The sequence below is a fragment of the Netta rufina genome (genome assembly GCF_964035555.1).
Source record: "Netta rufina genome assembly, chromosome: 7".
Taxonomy (NCBI): domain Eukaryota; kingdom Metazoa; phylum Chordata; class Aves; order Anseriformes; family Anatidae; genus Netta; species Netta rufina.
In genome coordinates, this window is record NC_140130.1 from 33,319,754 (window position 1) to 33,336,506 (window position 16,753).

The 16,753-nt window shown below is 41.6% G+C and overlaps 2 protein-coding genes across 4 annotated transcripts; both read left to right on the forward strand.

The window, feature by feature from the left end:
- Positions 1-227: 227 nt before the first annotated feature.
- On the forward strand, positions 228-1,898 carry HMX2 (H6 family homeobox 2; the record flags this gene model as incomplete). The annotated part of the gene is made up of 2 exons (XM_084289836.1): positions 228-504; positions 1,354-1,898. 2 exons carry the CDS (start codon positions 228-230, stop codon positions 1,896-1,898), a joined length of 822 nt encoding a protein of 273 aa, XP_084145962.1.
- A 1,033-nt stretch (positions 1,899-2,931) lies between these two features.
- Positions 2,932-15,733, forward strand: BUB3 (BUB3 mitotic checkpoint protein; the record flags this gene model as incomplete). Of its 3 annotated transcripts, none has more annotated exons than XM_084289832.1 (9): positions 2,932-2,971; positions 3,218-3,330; positions 5,299-5,493; positions 6,325-6,394; positions 7,736-7,887; positions 10,975-11,133; positions 12,591-12,768; positions 13,131-13,347; positions 15,392-15,733. In XM_084289832.1, exons 2-9 carry the CDS (start codon positions 3,322-3,324, stop codon positions 15,399-15,401), a joined length of 990 nt encoding a protein of 329 aa, XP_084145958.1. In that variant the 5' UTR covers positions 2,932-2,971; positions 3,218-3,321. The 3 variants fall into 3 exon arrangements, with proteins under 3 accessions (XP_084145958.1, XP_084145960.1, XP_084145959.1); XM_084289833.1 differs by lacking the exon at positions 2,932-2,971 and adding an exon at positions 3,012-3,040; XM_084289834.1 differs by lacking the exon at positions 15,392-15,733 and having other exon boundaries at positions 13,131-13,351.
- Between the last annotated feature and the right edge of the window lie 1,020 nt (positions 15,734-16,753).

A 16,753-nucleotide genomic window follows, 5' to 3' on the forward strand; every position in this document is an offset into this window, starting at 1 on the left:
CCCGCCGCCCGCAGATCAATAGGGACGCGGGGGAAGGAGCATGCAGTCCGCCTGGGCAGGCGCGGGGAGAGCCGGCAAAGGCACGCCGAAAACCCCCCCAAAAGAAACCCCCCGGCAGCCCGGAGCGGGCTCCCGGCTCCCCCTCACCCCCCTCCTCCCGTCTCCCCCGGCCCCTCCAGCTCCTCTAAAGCGAGAGCTTTCCTCCTCTTCTTTCTTATGAACCCAGGATGAGCAGCAAAGAAGACCCGAGCAAGTGCTGCCCGGCCGCTGCTCCCGTCTCCAGTTTCACCATCCAGTCCATCCTGGGCAGCGGCGGCACCGACGGCCCCCGGGCGGCCGGCACCAAGGCTGCGGCTTGGCCCCCCCGAGCCAGGAACCCGTCCCTCTCCTCGGACGAAGAGGAGCCCGACGAGAGCTGGAAACACCGCGGCTGCTTCTGCCCCGAAGCTCACGGCCCCGCCGAAACGTGCCCCAAGCACCGGCCCGCCGGCTTCACCTGCCTCAGTGAGTACCGGGGAACCTCGACGGAGCGGCCGGGGCCTCCCCGCCCGGCCCTCGATGTGTGTGTGTAGGGGGGGGGCACGGCCGCAGCCCCGCTGCTTTCGGGGCAAAACGGATTTGCGGCGTCCTTGGCCGAGGGGGGAAGGAGCCTTCTTCCTCCTCCTCCTCCTCCTCCTTCTCGTTGCCGCCCCGGTTGGGGTATTTCTCCTCTCCCCGGCGAAGGGGCGCGCTCGATGTGACGGCTAACAGCGCTCCGTTTGCTCACATGCGGCTTATTTACAGCGCTCGGGGAAGGGGAAGAGAGGTGTTTGTTTTCAGCATTATTTCTGGCTAAACGGCCTGTGAAATGCGGGGCTATAAAGCCAGATCTGGCGGCTCGCGGCGGGAAGGGAGGCAGCCCTAGCCTGGTACCCTGCTGCCTTCGGCGGGGTGGGCATATCCATCCCCCCCATACACCCCTGCATCCCTCCATCCACCCCTCCATCCCTCCAACCACCCCTCCATCCCTTCTTCCATCCCTCCATCCACCCCTTCATCCCTTCTTCCACCCCTTCATCCCCCCCTCCATCCCTTCTTTCATCCCTCAGTCCATCCTTCCACCCCTTTTTCCACCCTTCATCCGTTCACCCCTCCACCTCTCCCTCCATCCTCCCTCCGACCCCATAACGACAGGACACCTATAGGACAGCCTCCCTGGCATTATACCATTTATTTTTTTTCCCCTGGGACCGGGAACAGCGGCTGATCACCCAGGGCTCCTCTCACCCCTTAGCCATCGGGGTGCCCGTGCCGTCGGGGGGGTGCCACCGGTGCTGTCCACCGTGCGACCCCCGCGCTGTGGCTCTGTTGCAGGCAGCAGCAAGGGGAGCGGAGCGGCGGCGGGCAGCGCGGAGCGGCCGCCTTTCCTCTCGCCCTCACAGCAGGACTTTAAGGAGGAGAAGGAGAAGCCGCTGGGACCCTCCTCGCCCTCCTGCGGGGACCGGCAACGCGACGGCGGGGACCGGCAGGCCGGAGCCGCCAAGAAGAAGACGCGCACGGTGTTCAGCCGCAGCCAGGTGTACCAGCTGGAGTCCACCTTCGACATGAAGCGCTACCTGAGCAGCTCGGAGCGGGCCTGCCTGGCCTCCAGCCTGCAGCTGACCGAGACCCAGGTGAAGACGTGGTTCCAGAACCGCCGCAACAAGTGGAAGCGGCAGCTCTCGGCCGAGCTGGAGGCCGCCAACATGGCGCACGCCTCGGCTCAGACTCTGGTGGGGATGCCGCTGGTGTTCAGGGACAATTCGCTCCTCAGGGTGCCGGTGCCACGCTCCCTCGCCTTCCCAGCGCCCCTCTACTACCCCGGCAGCAACCTCTCGGCCTTACCGCTCTACAACCTCTACAACAAGATCGAGTACTGAGCGCCTCCCGCCCCGCCGGTGGCTCGGGGATGGGGGCTCCAGGCTGGGGAGCTCCTGGCAGGGGAGCTCCAGGCACAAAGGGTCGGGGCTGGGGGGGCTCCACGGCCCCTTCCCCAGCTCCGTTTGCCCCGGGGGAGCTCGGAGAGGGGCGAAATGGGGGGCCCCGACGGGGCGCAAGCGGCCTGACGCAGCCTCATGGCTCCTGTGTGTGCCCCCCCTCCCCTCCCTCTCTCCGCCGTCCTGCCACTTGAAAAGAAAATTAATTATTAAAAACTAAAAAAAAAAAGCGTTATTTCAGATCTGTACATATTTTTAAAGGAAATAAAACGTTTTAAGCCTCGTTTGTAAATTTGCCAGCTCCCGGCCGCGTGTTTCCGAAGCGCTGGTGGTGGGGGGGTGGTGGGGGGGCACCGGGCACGACTTGGGGGGAAAGGGGGGGAAAAAAAAAAACAAAAAATGAACAAAAAATAGAGAAATAAATGAAAAAAAGGCTGGGGGAAGAGAGGAGGTGAAGAGGTGGCCAAAGGGTGGAAGTGATAAGGGACGAGGGGTGCTTCTTTCCCTATGGAGATCAATATTGTAAGCTGCTAATCCTGGCCTGTAAAGCTCATAAATATCGCAAAAAATATCGAAAATACGGGAAAAGCCGTAAATATCGAAACAAATATCGCGAATATCGTTAAAATATCGTAAATGCATTGAGAAAGAGCATAGAAATCGTAAGAAAATCTCTGAATATCGTAAGAAAACTCGTAAATATCGCAGGAAATATTATAGATATGGTAAGAAATATCATAAATATGGTAAGACATATCGTAAATATCGCAAATATCGGCTCGGGGCGGGGGGCCGCGGCCCTGCTTTCTGTCCGCCCCCCCCCCCCCCCCGATCTCTCTCCCCTAATGGGGCCGGGCCGGGCGGGCTATCCCCCCGCGGACTACACTCCCCAGCATGCCCCGCGGCGGGGCGCCGCGCCGCGCGCGCTTCCGCCTTTCGAATCGGCCAATGGGGAGGGGCCGGCGGCGGCGCGCGTGCGCAGAGCGGCGGCGGCGGCGGCAGTTGCAGGCGGTGAGGTGAGGGGCGGGAGGCAGCGGGGCCGGGACCGGGCCGCGGGGGCCGGGGAGGGGGCGCCGGGGCCGGGGGTGGGTTCGGGGGCCTCGGGGGTGGGCTCCGGGGCTTCGGGGCTCATCCCGAGCCCTGGTGGCGGCCGCCGGGTCCGGTCGCGTCGCTGTGGAGGCGGAGCGGCCGCCGCGGCCTGCGCAGGGCCGGTCCCGGCCGCCCGCCCCCCCCCCCCCCCTCACCCCGCTCGTTCCCCGCAGGCCCCGAGCAGCGCCCGGGCACCGGCAGCGCCACAGCCACAGCTACAGCGCCTCGCAGCTGCACGAGGGAGCGGCCGCGGAGGCGGCGAGAGGAGCCCGGCACTATGAAAACGGTACCGGGGGCACGGGGGGGGGCTCTGGGGGGGGTTCCGTGCGCTGTGTGTGTAATGCCGGTGTTAGGAGCAGGCTGCCGTGCTCGGGGTGTGGGTCGGGGTTCAGTTGGGGTAGGGGGGGGCGCGGTGTTCCGTGGAGATCAGCCCCTGAGTAAGCTGCGGTCCTGAAACCCGTGCGATTTGTGTGTGGTTTCTGTAAAGGTGGGTGACAGGTAGGGTATCTTTGCGTTCTGATGTTGTTAATTTACCGTTTTTTCTGGATTAAAAATAGCTCCGGGGTCTCTCATGTCTCTTCGTATTCTGTATCGCTGCTTTTTGTTTGCTTTATGGGTGGTTTGTAACTGTTGTAGCAGACACCTCAAACACTCGTTTCTTAAATTTTCTGTTGAGTAGACGAGGCTTTTAGCGTGTCCAATAAAGTCCTCCCAGTCCCTGATTCCTTTAGTTTTTGTGTCTTTGCGCATCCACCTGAAATTATCACCGATGTACATTTAATTGCTCAAACGGTAACAAAGATGCTGATGAATCCTTTACTAGAGTTTAAATATCAGTATGTGCACCGAGTTCTCCAGATGTGTGGCTGAGTACAGCCAAGTACTTCCCCAACAGAGCTGAAAAAGGGGTTAGGAATGTAGTTTTTATTTCCTGTTCTTAAGAGTGCTTATGCTCACATTTCATGTTTGAATGTTTGAGTAGTTGTAGTGTGGGTTTCTGCCTGTGGTTTTTTTTTTTTTTTTTTTTTTTTTTTTTTTTTTTTTTTTTGAAGGATGTCTTTACCAAAGTTTCCCCTCAGGAATTTTTTGTAGTGTAAGAATGTACAGGGCTTACGTTACTGTACAGCTTGATGGCTGTTGCTGACAATCACAGTGTGCTACATTTGAACCTCGTCTTATTTCACCTACTCAGTCTCTCTTCATTTTCATTCTCAAAATCTCACGTCTGCATTTGTACACAGAAAGCCAGAAATGATAGTGTTACAGAAAGAGCTAATTCACTTCTCTGCCCTTTTTTGAGAAAAGGAAATGTGCTGTTAAGGCCTTAGAAAGCATTAAAAAAGGTTTGGAGGCTTTGTTGGTGTGCATGTAACAAACAGTTTCCTCATCCAGAGCATTTGTAAGGTTTGCACTGGCTTACCAGCTGATAGTTGCTGCTTGTAGCCTCAGCTCTACTTGTATTTTTTTTTTTGTGTGTGTGTATAACTAACTAGTCCTGTGTACTGTGACAGTTGCCTTCAGAGTCATTGATCTGTCAGTAAATTTTTGATCTGTTTTTCCTATTACATCACGTTTACATATTTGCTTTGCATTTTGGTATCCCACGAAGCATGGTTTTCCTCTATTATATTACTTTTTTTTTTTTTTAAAAAAAAAAAAAAAACTATCTTAGGAAAAAAAGTCTTAAAGCTATTCAATGGAAGTATTTTGTAGCACTTCAGGAAGCTGAAGTACTGGAAGGTTACAGAAAACCAGAAACTATTTGACGTTTTGTCCAATTGCAGTTCTTGGAAGATCAGGAAAGTCACATGGAATCAGGAACACTTTTTTTTGAGTTTTCAAATCAGATTCTTTCCTGCCTGCACGTTGTTTTTAAAACTTCCTCAGTCTCAGAATAATTTATAAATACTTTAAAAAATATATAACTGCCTAGACGGTGTAGTGGGAATATATGGCAATAATCTAGATTTATAGGTAAACAGTACAAGAAGCTTATGATTATTACTCTATAGTGTATTTGGTATTTAAATTTTAAAGTTTTTCGTATGGGGAGGAATTCATTGAGGTATTAGTGATAAGTGTCTTCAATTTTGTGACTTTGTGAGCAATCTGTGTGTTCTGCACTTTGTGTAAAGACTAAGAAACTTTCCAGCATTCTTTTAAAGTAGCTTTAGGATGCGTCTGTAAGCCAGCTAACTCTCTGGGCTTATTTTCTTGTTTCCGCTAAAATATATCTGCGCTTTACTGTCTTCAGATGACAGGATCAAACGAGTTCAAGCTAAATCAAACTCCAGATGATGGCATTTCATCAGTCAAGTTCAGTCCAAATACATCCCAGTTTCTGCTCGTGTCGTCCTGGGACACCACTGTCCGTCTCTATGATGTTCCTGCCAACACCATGCGGCTCAAATACCAACATTCAGGGGCTGTCCTTGACTGCGCCTTTTATGTAAGTGCATGCTATTTTATTTTATAAATCTACTGTGCACATGTTAAATTGTTAGTCCATGAAATTAAAGGCATACTTCCTACCTGAAATCTAGGTCTAAAAGAATAGTTTGCTTCTGCTGATTATTCTTTTAACAAACATGTTTGTTCTAAATATACGTTTCCTGCGAAGGATGCAGGCTCACAAATAATTTACTTCTCATAGAAGTGGCAGATAAAAGTAAGTTCAGCTGGTTTATGCTGTTTTTCCAATGATGTGGTAAATTGTTTGCGTGTTTCTTAGAGTAGTATGTACCCAGAAATCATTGTTCACGCTGAATGCCCACAGCCAATTACTCTTATCTTTTTAACCTTCTCATACTGGGCTGTTTTGGAAACACAGCATTGTTCCAAATGAGCCATTTACCAAACATTTGTTTCTGTATTTTTAATGTGTGGGTCTTGAAATATGTTTCAGAATGTTTCTTTAGTTAATCAGTGGCATTGTTTTCGCTTATTATTTATTATGTATAATAACATGAAATGGAGTGTTTCAAATAGCATGTGTGTTTTCTCTTGCTTTGTATTGTGGTATATGTCCTCCAGTGACTTCATCTTTGTGTTACTGAATGTTGTAAGGATCAATTTAATTTTTTAACTGTGCTTTTTTCACTTAACATTTTGTCACATAGCTAGAATCACACCGTGGGTCAACACACAGGTTCTCACATGGTTTATAGTTTCACAAAAATCTTGCAAACAAGTCCTTTTTTGAATGTGCCTAGGCGATTAAATGTACAGCGGCCAAGAGAAACGTAGTGCATGTCATAAGGTGAATTTTTTTGCTTAATAGGATCCTACCCATGCCTGGAGTGGAGGATTAGATCAGCAACTGAAAATGCACGATCTAAACACGGACCAAGGTGAGCAGATGGAATTTTGTAAATGGTCTCTTTGAAACAACTGACCTGAGCTTCAGATTGACACACTTCCAAGAATGAAATGTTTCTTTTTTTTTAAGAGAGATACTTGCTTTAAGCAGTAGCTATTTAGTTATTTATTAATAGTCCTCTTGCTTTAAGTTGTCATTGTGCTCAGGAGTCACGCAGCCCTTTCTGATTGCCATGGTAAATCTGTCAAGGGCACTGAACAAGGCAGTGTTTCTTACTGTGTAATTGAAGATTGTGCTGTAACACCTTTAACAGAAGGGCTGGAACTAAACATTCCTAGTGATTAATACTAATTGAGGCATTTTGCACGTGTTTTTCTTCTTTTTTTTTTTTTTTTTCCTACCTAATTTTAAGATGAAAATGGAAAGGAAGGAAACAGTTAAATACTCATCCTGCTGATGGTTCCTGGCATTTCCTTCCTAGTGCCATCTAGCAGGATGGCAGGGTTTGGTGCTTTGCCAGAAAGTTGGGTAGGTGCTTGTTAGAGGACATCTTGAATGGGATTTCTGATTATTGCATCCTGCTGTGCTGCAGGCCGCTGTGTCTCACATCTGGGCAATTAGCTGAGCTGTCCTAAAACTGAGCGTGTTATTTTTTAAAGGCTTGTAGTTAGACAAAATGGCAGAGAGAACTTAAAGCTTTTGCTTTGTCAGACTTCATGACCTTATATTACATTCTTCTCTAGCAAAGCACAGTGCCTCATTGTTGAAAATTATGGAGCTAGTTTGTCTAACTTCTTTCTGTGTGTAAATGCGTGAAAGAGAAAAGCGCTTATCAGCCTGATACAAATCTAGTTGCTAGAACTAGCCAATAGCCAGGCTTCACAACTTGTGTGCAAAGTAAAGTAACAAAATAAAAAGGTAATTTTAGTCTAGGTGACTTATCAGAGATGTTTATATTTACCACAAATTAATAAAAATATTAAATCACTTTATTTTTGCATAACATTAGTATATACACAAGTTTAAATTGTTTTCTATGTTAGTGTCTGCGTCACAAGTGGTGATATTTGATACTGGATACTAAACTCTACTTCTGAAGATCTTTGTGTCGCTGCCTAAAATTCTTAATATCCTTTCATAATATAAAGAGACATAAGTTTAAATTTCTTTTCTGTTGTTTGCAATAGTTGTAATTCTGAAGATTGAACCATCTTTAAAGCAGCTCCTAGCATTTCACTATATCCATGGGAATGCCAGAAAATATCACATTTGTACTGCAGTAATGTGTATTTTTAAGAATTTATTTTAAAAAGTCTTTATGCTGACTGCTTGTGGAGCCAATGAAGTTACTGTAAGTTGTATTTTCTTACAGAAAACCTTGTTGGTGGCCATGATGCACCCATCCGATGTGTTGAGTATTGCCCAGAAGTGAATGTCATGGTGACTGGAAGCTGGGATCAAACAGTTAAGCTGTGGGATCCCAGAACACCTTGTAATGCAGGAACCTTCTCTCAACCAGAAAAGGTATGGATTGGATACTGCGTCCCAGGTAAAGCGTTCAGTAATATATCCAGGGAGTGGTTGTCATACAGGTTTGAACAAGCCATACAAGGCTTGCTCTTAAACTGAGCTCAATTTGAAAAGTTACTTCTAAATGTAGAAGTAAATTTGAAAAGTTTAGAAGTAACTTTTCAAATATGTAAACTGGCATATAAATGTTGCATTTAAATACTAATATTCAGAATATGTTACAATTTTAGATTAAGGCTTTATGCTTTCATCAGTAGGAGCGAAACTTAATTCTTTGCAGTCTGGATAGAAAAAATCTTACAATTTAAAACAAGTTTGAGGAGAGAAATCCTAACAAAAACAGCATGTGAAATTGAGGCAACCATTGATATTCTTGTCTTACCTTGTTAATGGTTGGCTTGACTGTTGTAATGTGCACTCAGTGATTTCCTTAAGCATTAACTCTTTTGGACATAAGGTCCTGGCAGTAATCAAGTCCAGTTGCTTTGAAATGTATGTAGAGGTACAGTAGGAAGGTGTGTGTTTTTCCTGAATTAAAATTTTAGTTTCTGACTAGTACTCAGAAGTTGAATTGTAATTGCTTGTATTGTAATTTACCTGTCATTGCACTAATGTCTAGTAAATTCAGACATTCATCCAGTATTAAAATCCTCTGTGCTGAGGAGAGACAAAGAGAAGTAAAATATATTTTCTTAAACTTTTTTTTTTAATGCCAATACGGTTTGCTAATCTTTATACTACTTACAGTAGTGTCACTGAAAGAATTATAGAAAAAAATTCCTGCCTTTCTCCTAGCTTGTGAAACATAGTTTGTCTTGCTGGTTAATTTTGCATGTGAATATTTTCTGCCTATACCTTTTTAAAATTTTATTGAGCTCTGTCACAATGTACTGTCAAGTGATAGGAGCCATCCTTACGATCCCCGTTGCATCTAAATAGCTATTACTTTTGTCACAACATAGCCGAATCTACTTCTGGCAAGACCTTTGTTCAGAATAAAGTAATTGCATTATTTCTAGTTTTGATTTATAGTTGTATGTAGCATGTAAAGAACTGTGATGAATTGCCGACAGAATATCGTATAACGGACAGCCACAGTGAATCAAGCTGCTTATTGGCTCAGCGAGGTTCATTATGTCATTTTTTTTAATACTGCCTTTGATAAATGTGTACACCTACTCAACTGCATGACAATGGTTTCATTTGATTGATGATTGTGTGGTGTAGAAAGAATACTCGCTGTACAGGTGTGACATCAGTTTGTAAAGAAGATTTAAGATATTTAATGTTCTTCTTTGCCTTTGTTTCTGTACGTGTGTACAAACACTTTGTTTATATGATAACATGTTTGGATAAATTTTTCATCAACAGCAAGGGAGATCTGAAAATGTTAGTGTTTAACTACTATTAGCTTAAAGTCTGTTTTATATATTAAATGGGATTTGGCAATTGGGGTCATCAGAAATTCTAGGCTACTCTTACACAAGCATTTAAGACATCTCTTATCTTCAGACATCAGTCTTGAGAGGGAAATTCAATAATTGCAGTTTGTTTAGAGCAGTAATGCAAGCCTAGTGAATGTAGATTGGCTAAAGGGAGTTTTTTTTTTGCGTATGTGGACCTGTCAGGTAGCTGATAGCTTCATATTTATTTTTAACTTATAAATTAGTTGCCAAAAATGTTTATAGTACACCAAGAAACAAGTTGTTTTTTCTAATATTTTGGTGTGGACTTACCAGAACCAAATAGCTTTATTGGACTTTATCAGAAAATCAGAAAATGAAACTATGTGCTTGAGTTAAATTGTACGAGTACGTGCCAGAGGTAAATCGAATCCTGGCAGGATACCAGATCTTTTATGCTTTTCATTCTTCTTCAGAGGTATATACAGTATCTGTTGCCTATGTGTTCAGCTGCATTAGATCACTTTTGAAAAGCTTGCCCTGATAGCCTGCTCTTGTGAGCAGCTCAGTGGCAGGGCAGCTGGGAGTAGCTGGATTCCATCTTGCTTGTGTATCAACAATTTGTTGTTTGGTAGTACGGAGTTTTTGACTATTTTTTTTTAAACTTAGATTAACAACATCACAAGTAAGAGTTAGGAATTGAGTGATTTATATGCTGGATATTTTAATGAGAACTTTGAAAAATAAAAATTAGAACCTCTGCGCCAATTTTTGGAGTAGAGCAAAAATTCCAAGATGTGGATTGCTTTTTTTTTTAAGGGTATCAAGCATATTTCTCCAGTCAATTTCACTTAGCTTTACTGAAGTACACAAACTACCATTTTTTAATAAATTATTTGCAATTTATTTCTCTTTATTAACATGAAATACAGTTTGAAGTATTCTGTCTAAAAAGAAACTATTTCTAGATAAAGGAAAAACAAATGTGGTTTTATAGGACTAAATTACACCATCATGATTGGATAGTGGATAATGCAAGATGTGCATATCAAGCAAAGATAAAATCTGCACCTTCCTTTTCACCCATTACTTTGTACATATCATCTTCTTGCCTTGAATTATCCAGTAAGTTTAATACTTAAATAATTTTTTAGGAAAACTCAAATAGTACAAATTTCCCTTGTGAGTTATACATATATTCTTCTGTACACATGTAGCATTTAGAATGTAATACCCACAAAAAGAAGAAATCTCATGAGTGGAAGGTTGTTTAGATTTCAGAGTCTCCAGGTTGGTAATGTAATGAATATGCTTGAAATTTAGAGTTTTACAGGTGCATATTCACTTCTTTTTTTGTTGATGTTGCTTTTGTAAATTAGTCTTACGGAGTATGATGCTGCATTGGGTTTGGTTTTAAGGTATGTGCTAGGTGTAGAATTAAAGGTGTAAGATTTTGAAGTGCTACATCTGCTTTTTAATAAGTAACTAACTGCACACTACTACAGTTTGTTCTAAATTTGTGTTATAAATTGAAGCAAAAGGGAAATCTAGAGCCACACGCTTCATTGCACATGTTACTTGTTTCCTGTATTGCATGTTGCTGACATCTTATTGTGTATAATGAACAATGGATATCCAGACTAATAAGTGTTAAATACTGTCATTTTCTTCTGAAAAGGTGTACACGCTTTCTGTGTCTGGAGACAGACTAATTGTGGGGACTGCAGGTCGGAGAGTGCTGGTGTGGGATTTGCGGAACATGGGCTACGTTCAGCAGCGAAGAGAATCAAGTCTGAAGTATCAGACCCGCTGTATCAGAGCGTTTCCAAATAAGCAGGTATGAGAACCATCTCAGCAATTATATTTCTGTGGCATGTTCTTCAGGAAAAATGGTGACTTATCTCTTTTAAGCTTACTGGTTCTCTCATTTTAAAAATACTTCTGGTCTTCAAATTTCATAATCCAGTTTTAAGGAAAGAAAATGGTGTTGAGACTCCTTGCTCCAGGTAAACTTTTTGGAATATAGCATAACTTTGAAATGTTTGCCACTGACTTACCAGCACATTATTTTTACCTTTTCTCAGTTTTTGTCTCCTTTTTCAAATTGCTTATTTAATGCATTACGATGCTGATACATAGTCTTCCAAATTAAAAAAAAAACAAACACAACCAAACAAAAAACCCCAAATCCACACAAAGTTGCAGTAGAAAAGGTGAAGACAGACTTTGCTCAGCAGCCTTTATGCATTGTAGCCCTGGGTTCTTCAACAGGATGTGAACAGAGGCAGGGTTAAAACTAGATGAATGTGAATTTTTTTTTTTTTGAATTTTCTCACGTCTGACTGTGTCATGCACTTAAGTATCCATGTTCTGTTATCTAGGGCAAATTGTACAATTGAGCTGATTGTAGAGCTGTTCCATGCAGGTTAGCATGGTGTATCTGTGGTATTTCTAGCTTTTTTTTTTTTTTTTTTTTAAGTAAAGCAAGACTTGCTTTTTCTGGCAAAAGCAAGAACTAATTTAGAAGAGAGTTTTCCAGTGTACATGATTCTGGTACAGACACTGGGAGACCTAGTTACTTGTTCTTGAACTGGCATGAACACTCCTTGCATTTTCAGTTCCAGTTGTAGTAAAACAAATTGATCTTCCAGATTATATTGTGCTGTGGATTTTGAAGAAGCTTGCTGTAGCTAGATAGCATTATAATCCTTTTTCTGAAAAGATCGCTTATGGGCTTGAGTCAGAAGTTATAATAAAAACATCAAGTTGCTCTAAGGGGCTGTAAGGAACTGGATGCGTGGACACCCTTATAATCAGTGTCACCAAAAATGCTATTGTAACTTCAAGCATTTAGTTTAATGCTCTGAATTTAATTCAATATAATATAATTCTGAAACTAAATAGTCGGAGTATCTATAATATTTAAGATATTTAGGCCCAGGAGGATAGGTGGACAAATTTTTGGAAGGCTTTTAACTGTTAATGTTTTTCCCCCATAGCAACTTGCATTTGGATCTGCAGGGGTAATTAAAATCCTCGCCATAAGCTCAAACTTAGGGTACAATAAAAATCTCTTGGAAAGCTTTCTGCATTACTTCTCAAAAGCAGATTCTATTGCTAATTCCATGGATCTGTGGTAACAAAATAAACCACTTGTTATACACTATTTACGTGTATATTTAAGACTATTTATGTGTCATTTATTTGAATTTAGAGGGTTATAAGGTAAGTTGTATGGCAGTCTTTTTTCTATTTACTGAATTCTAATATGCATATGTCAATTTTCTTTGGTAGGGTTATGTTTTGAGTTCTATTGAAGGTCGTGTTGCAGTGGAGTATTTGGATCCAAGTCCAGAAATACAGAAGAAGAAATATGCATTCAAATGTCATCGTTTGAAGGAGAACAATATTGAGCAGATTTATCCAGTTAATGCTATTTCTTTCCATAACGTCCACAACACGTTTGCTACAGGTAGAGTAGATATTCTTTTTTTTTTTTTTTTGTAACACTTGCTTCAATTCCTATAGTTCTGATTTACCAGGCCTTTACTTCATATGCCTTATTTTTTAAGCCTTTGAATTGTATTCTTGCTTTGAGCATTTAATTTTTAAATTGTTTGATGTAGTGGGAGTTAATTCCTTTAACAGACATCAGGAAGTAGTCATTGTGCTCTCTACTAAATAATGTGACTGTATAATCCTGTGTTTTGACAGAGTAAGTCTGTGTAGCTTTATTTTTTTCTTTAGTGTATCAATACTCTTTCTTTCTTTACTGTGTCTCTACTGCCATTCTCTCAATTATCATTTACAGTTTTTTAAAACGTTATTTTTCAGGTGGTTCTGATGGATTTGTAAATATTTGGGATCCATTTAATAAAAAGCGTCTGTGTCAGTTCCATCGGTATCCCACGAGCATAGCATCACTTGCCTTCAGCAATGATGGAACTACCCTTGCAATAGCTTCTTCATATATGTATGAAATGGATGACATTGAACATCCTGAAGATGGTATCTATATTCGCCAAGTGACAGATGCAGAAACAAAACCTAAGTGAGTATGCTTCACCTGTATTTGAGCCTTTCTGAGCATTCATCCCAAGATTTATTAATTTTCCTAAATTCATGAATAGCATTATTGATGCCAGTAGATAGTGCAGCTTGACAGTAGGGTTGGTTTTGATTTTATCTTGTTCGCCCAAGCTTTCAATATCCGTAGGTTGATAGACGTCTGATGGATAAAATTGTGCCTAGTTGTTTAGTAGGAGAAGAATGTCAAACTCTTATCCTTTCTGAATAGGTGCTATTATATGAAGCTGTGGAGTTATTGCTAGCTCATTGCTTCAAGAATTAAGTGAAGAATTCAAGAATAATTTATTTGAGTAAATGTTACAGTGTTTGGATATTTGGAACTTAGAATTAATGAAATCTTTAGACGCTGAGTATGCACCTAGCTGCCTCAGTCAGAAGTGAATCTAGCTACTGTGCTGGGAAGGTTGTGTAAAATCAAGGAACAGCTTTCTCGATTCCTCTGTATTGGAGTTGGCTGCAGCCCTCTGATAACACACTTTTCTATCATTGTTGCTGTCAAAATGGGGCAAACTGATTGATGGAGGTAAAAGGTTTCTGTTAAGCTTTTTTTGGAATGAGCGTTACGTAGAAAAAATGCCACCACGGTGCAGAATTACACTGCTTTTCATTATGCTAGTGCAGGATAGGTATTTTTTATTTTTAAATTCCTGTGGTTTGTTACTGTTTTTGTTCTGTTTTAGTGCCCAAACCATCTTACATTTTATCTGGTTGTCTCTGTTATCATAAGTAGCTACATCAGTAGCCGTGCATAAGTGATCAAAGTTCTTTAAATTAAAACCAAGAACATTTTCCCCCCTTCCCCCAGTGACTTGCATATTGCTTCAGAGCAGCCATTTTCTCGCTGTAGAGATGTGAGGTGAAAGTTACAAAGGAATAAACACACCATCTCTACCTTGGAGATGTTTGTTTTAAAATGGCTTTGATACTCAAGGAAAAATTGAATTCATAACCGTTCCAGTATTTATTTCTATGGCTTCCTCATTTAAAATAAATCCAAAGGTGATTTTTCAGAGTCATGTTAACGATCAGGTTCTATTTGTTACACACATTTGGGAGGATTTCAGCAAAAAAGAGGTGATGCAAGAATACTTGCTGCTGTTGGGCTTGTAATAGTAAGAGCTGCTTTCAGTTATTTTTGTTCATTGCTAGTTATGGTTGCTAATTCTGTAGATGCTTCATTCTGCCGTATGAGGAGGTTAATCTACAATTAAACAATATTTCCTCTTGGCCCTCCATTATTTTCTGAAACAGATGGTTCATCATTTCCTGGGCTGTTAAACACAGCAAGGTTAAGGTTAGACTCTTGGGAATCAGCTAGTTTTGAATCTTATTAGGCTGTAGAAGGAAAACTAATAAGAATACTCCTTAATATCATTCTGTGACTGTAAACAATTATTTATTAGCAAACAATTGATCCCAGAAGGGCAAATTGTTTGAGTCAGTAATGAGCTGAGAAAAGACAGAACATATCTGTGTATTTGGAAAATAATTGTAACGTAATTGCAATGCATTTAGACAGGCATCTTTTTGGACCTGTTTCTATCTTTAAATGAATTTCTGAAAACATTAACAAGGTTTATATGCTTTTCTGACATTTATAAGTTGCTTGTGCCAACCTTAGGGCACTAAGAATGATGCATATATTTAAATGTTGCAGTAGTGTCTCATCTCTGTTTTGCTCTAAAAATAAGTTACTTAACACAGAAGGCTAGTAGTTTTAGTTGTTTCATAGTGATTTTTTTTTTTGCATATTAAGTCAAATCACTTAACATTTCTGCACAATGAATTGTTAAATGCATCAGGATGGTGCCATATGATATAAAGAAAACTTGGCAAGGTCAGGCTTTTGATTACCAATACAATACCTAATAATTTAGTACAGCCTATATATTTCTGCATTTTAAACATATTTCTGCATTTTAAAATGTTGAATGTTTTACCTCCTTATGATTACTCTGAAAATTGCTTGCTGAAATGCATTTTTTTTTTTTTTTTTTAAATTTCAGGTCTACTTAGACTTCTGGTGATCTCTCTTCTCTACAAAAGAGTTGCCCACCTGCTAACAAGACTGAGCTAAAAGAGTAGAAGTGGGAAGAACAGTCTATGTGCTGAAGCTATTTTTGAGGAAGAAATTTTTGCTTGTATGCTGTACTGTGTCCTAGTCCATTGTTACTTTCCTGCTTATAATTGTTTTCTTTATGTGCTGTCTTGTCACTGAAGTAGTTCAGAACTGTAGGCAACTTTGCATATATCTTTCTGCAACTCACTGCATCTTGTAGTACCATTTTTATGAAAATTTGCAATTGTCTTATTATTGCTCAATAAATATACTTAGGTTTTTGAAAATATTTTGTGTAATCTTTTTATGAAGTATGCATTAAAGCCAAACCTTTAACCTACCAGTATTCTCAAGTTCTAGATACTTCTTATGGTAAATTTCTTAACCTTTCACATTTGTCTAGTGAGACAAACTGGGATTACCTTCCTTCCCTGGGGATTTTGGCTCTCTAGAGAGTGTTTTCACAGGGCCACGAATTTGTGTTAGGAGTAAGTAGCAGTTTGTCTCAATGGCTTGATTAGTACTGGAGAACCATTAACTGTTTCTGGAGGAAAGAACTGAAACACATGATACTTCTGGTTGTTTTCTTTTTATTTTTCTCTTCATGTACTACATAAAAGCCTAAAATTAATGATGCTTGGGAAAAATTGAGGGTAGAGGGAAACAAATGGGGAATTTCCACCTACAGTGGAGAGGTCTGCTCCAAGTCTGCCGGTCTGACCTGGTAGCTCAGCATTTATGGAGCATCACAAGTGGAAAGGTAGAAAAGAAACGGGTAAGAATGGATCTGAAAACCATGCAAGTGTGCTGTTTCCCTCCGTGTCTCATTTGCTACACGGTAAGAAGTCTAATCTGTAATCAAAATAGCAAGATCATAGGCAGATCAAAATGTGACTCCTACACGAGGCTTACCAAAGATGATCAAGGTGTGGGTATTTTGGAAAAGAATGGTCATTAGATTCATGCTACATTTCCAGTTTCTTCTGTTCTGAGATATCAGTGCCTGTATAGCCAGTGGGAGTACTTTATTACCTGCAAGAAAACAAACTTGTCAACAGAAAGAGTAACAGATCATTCCAAAGAAGGTGGTGAGGGAGAGGAAGCCGGACTTTGTACAGAAAGCTAACAAGCTTGAGCTGTTAACAGGTAGAGATAGTAAATGAGTTGTGTGTGGAATGTGTTCTAGTTTGTCATGAGCTAGAGATGAATTCCTTGATAGTATCAACTGCTTGTGATAGGTTTGAAAACAAAGATCTTTTCTTCCTGAATTAAAATGCCCTCTCTACAGTAGCGCCCAGTCTCTGCTCTG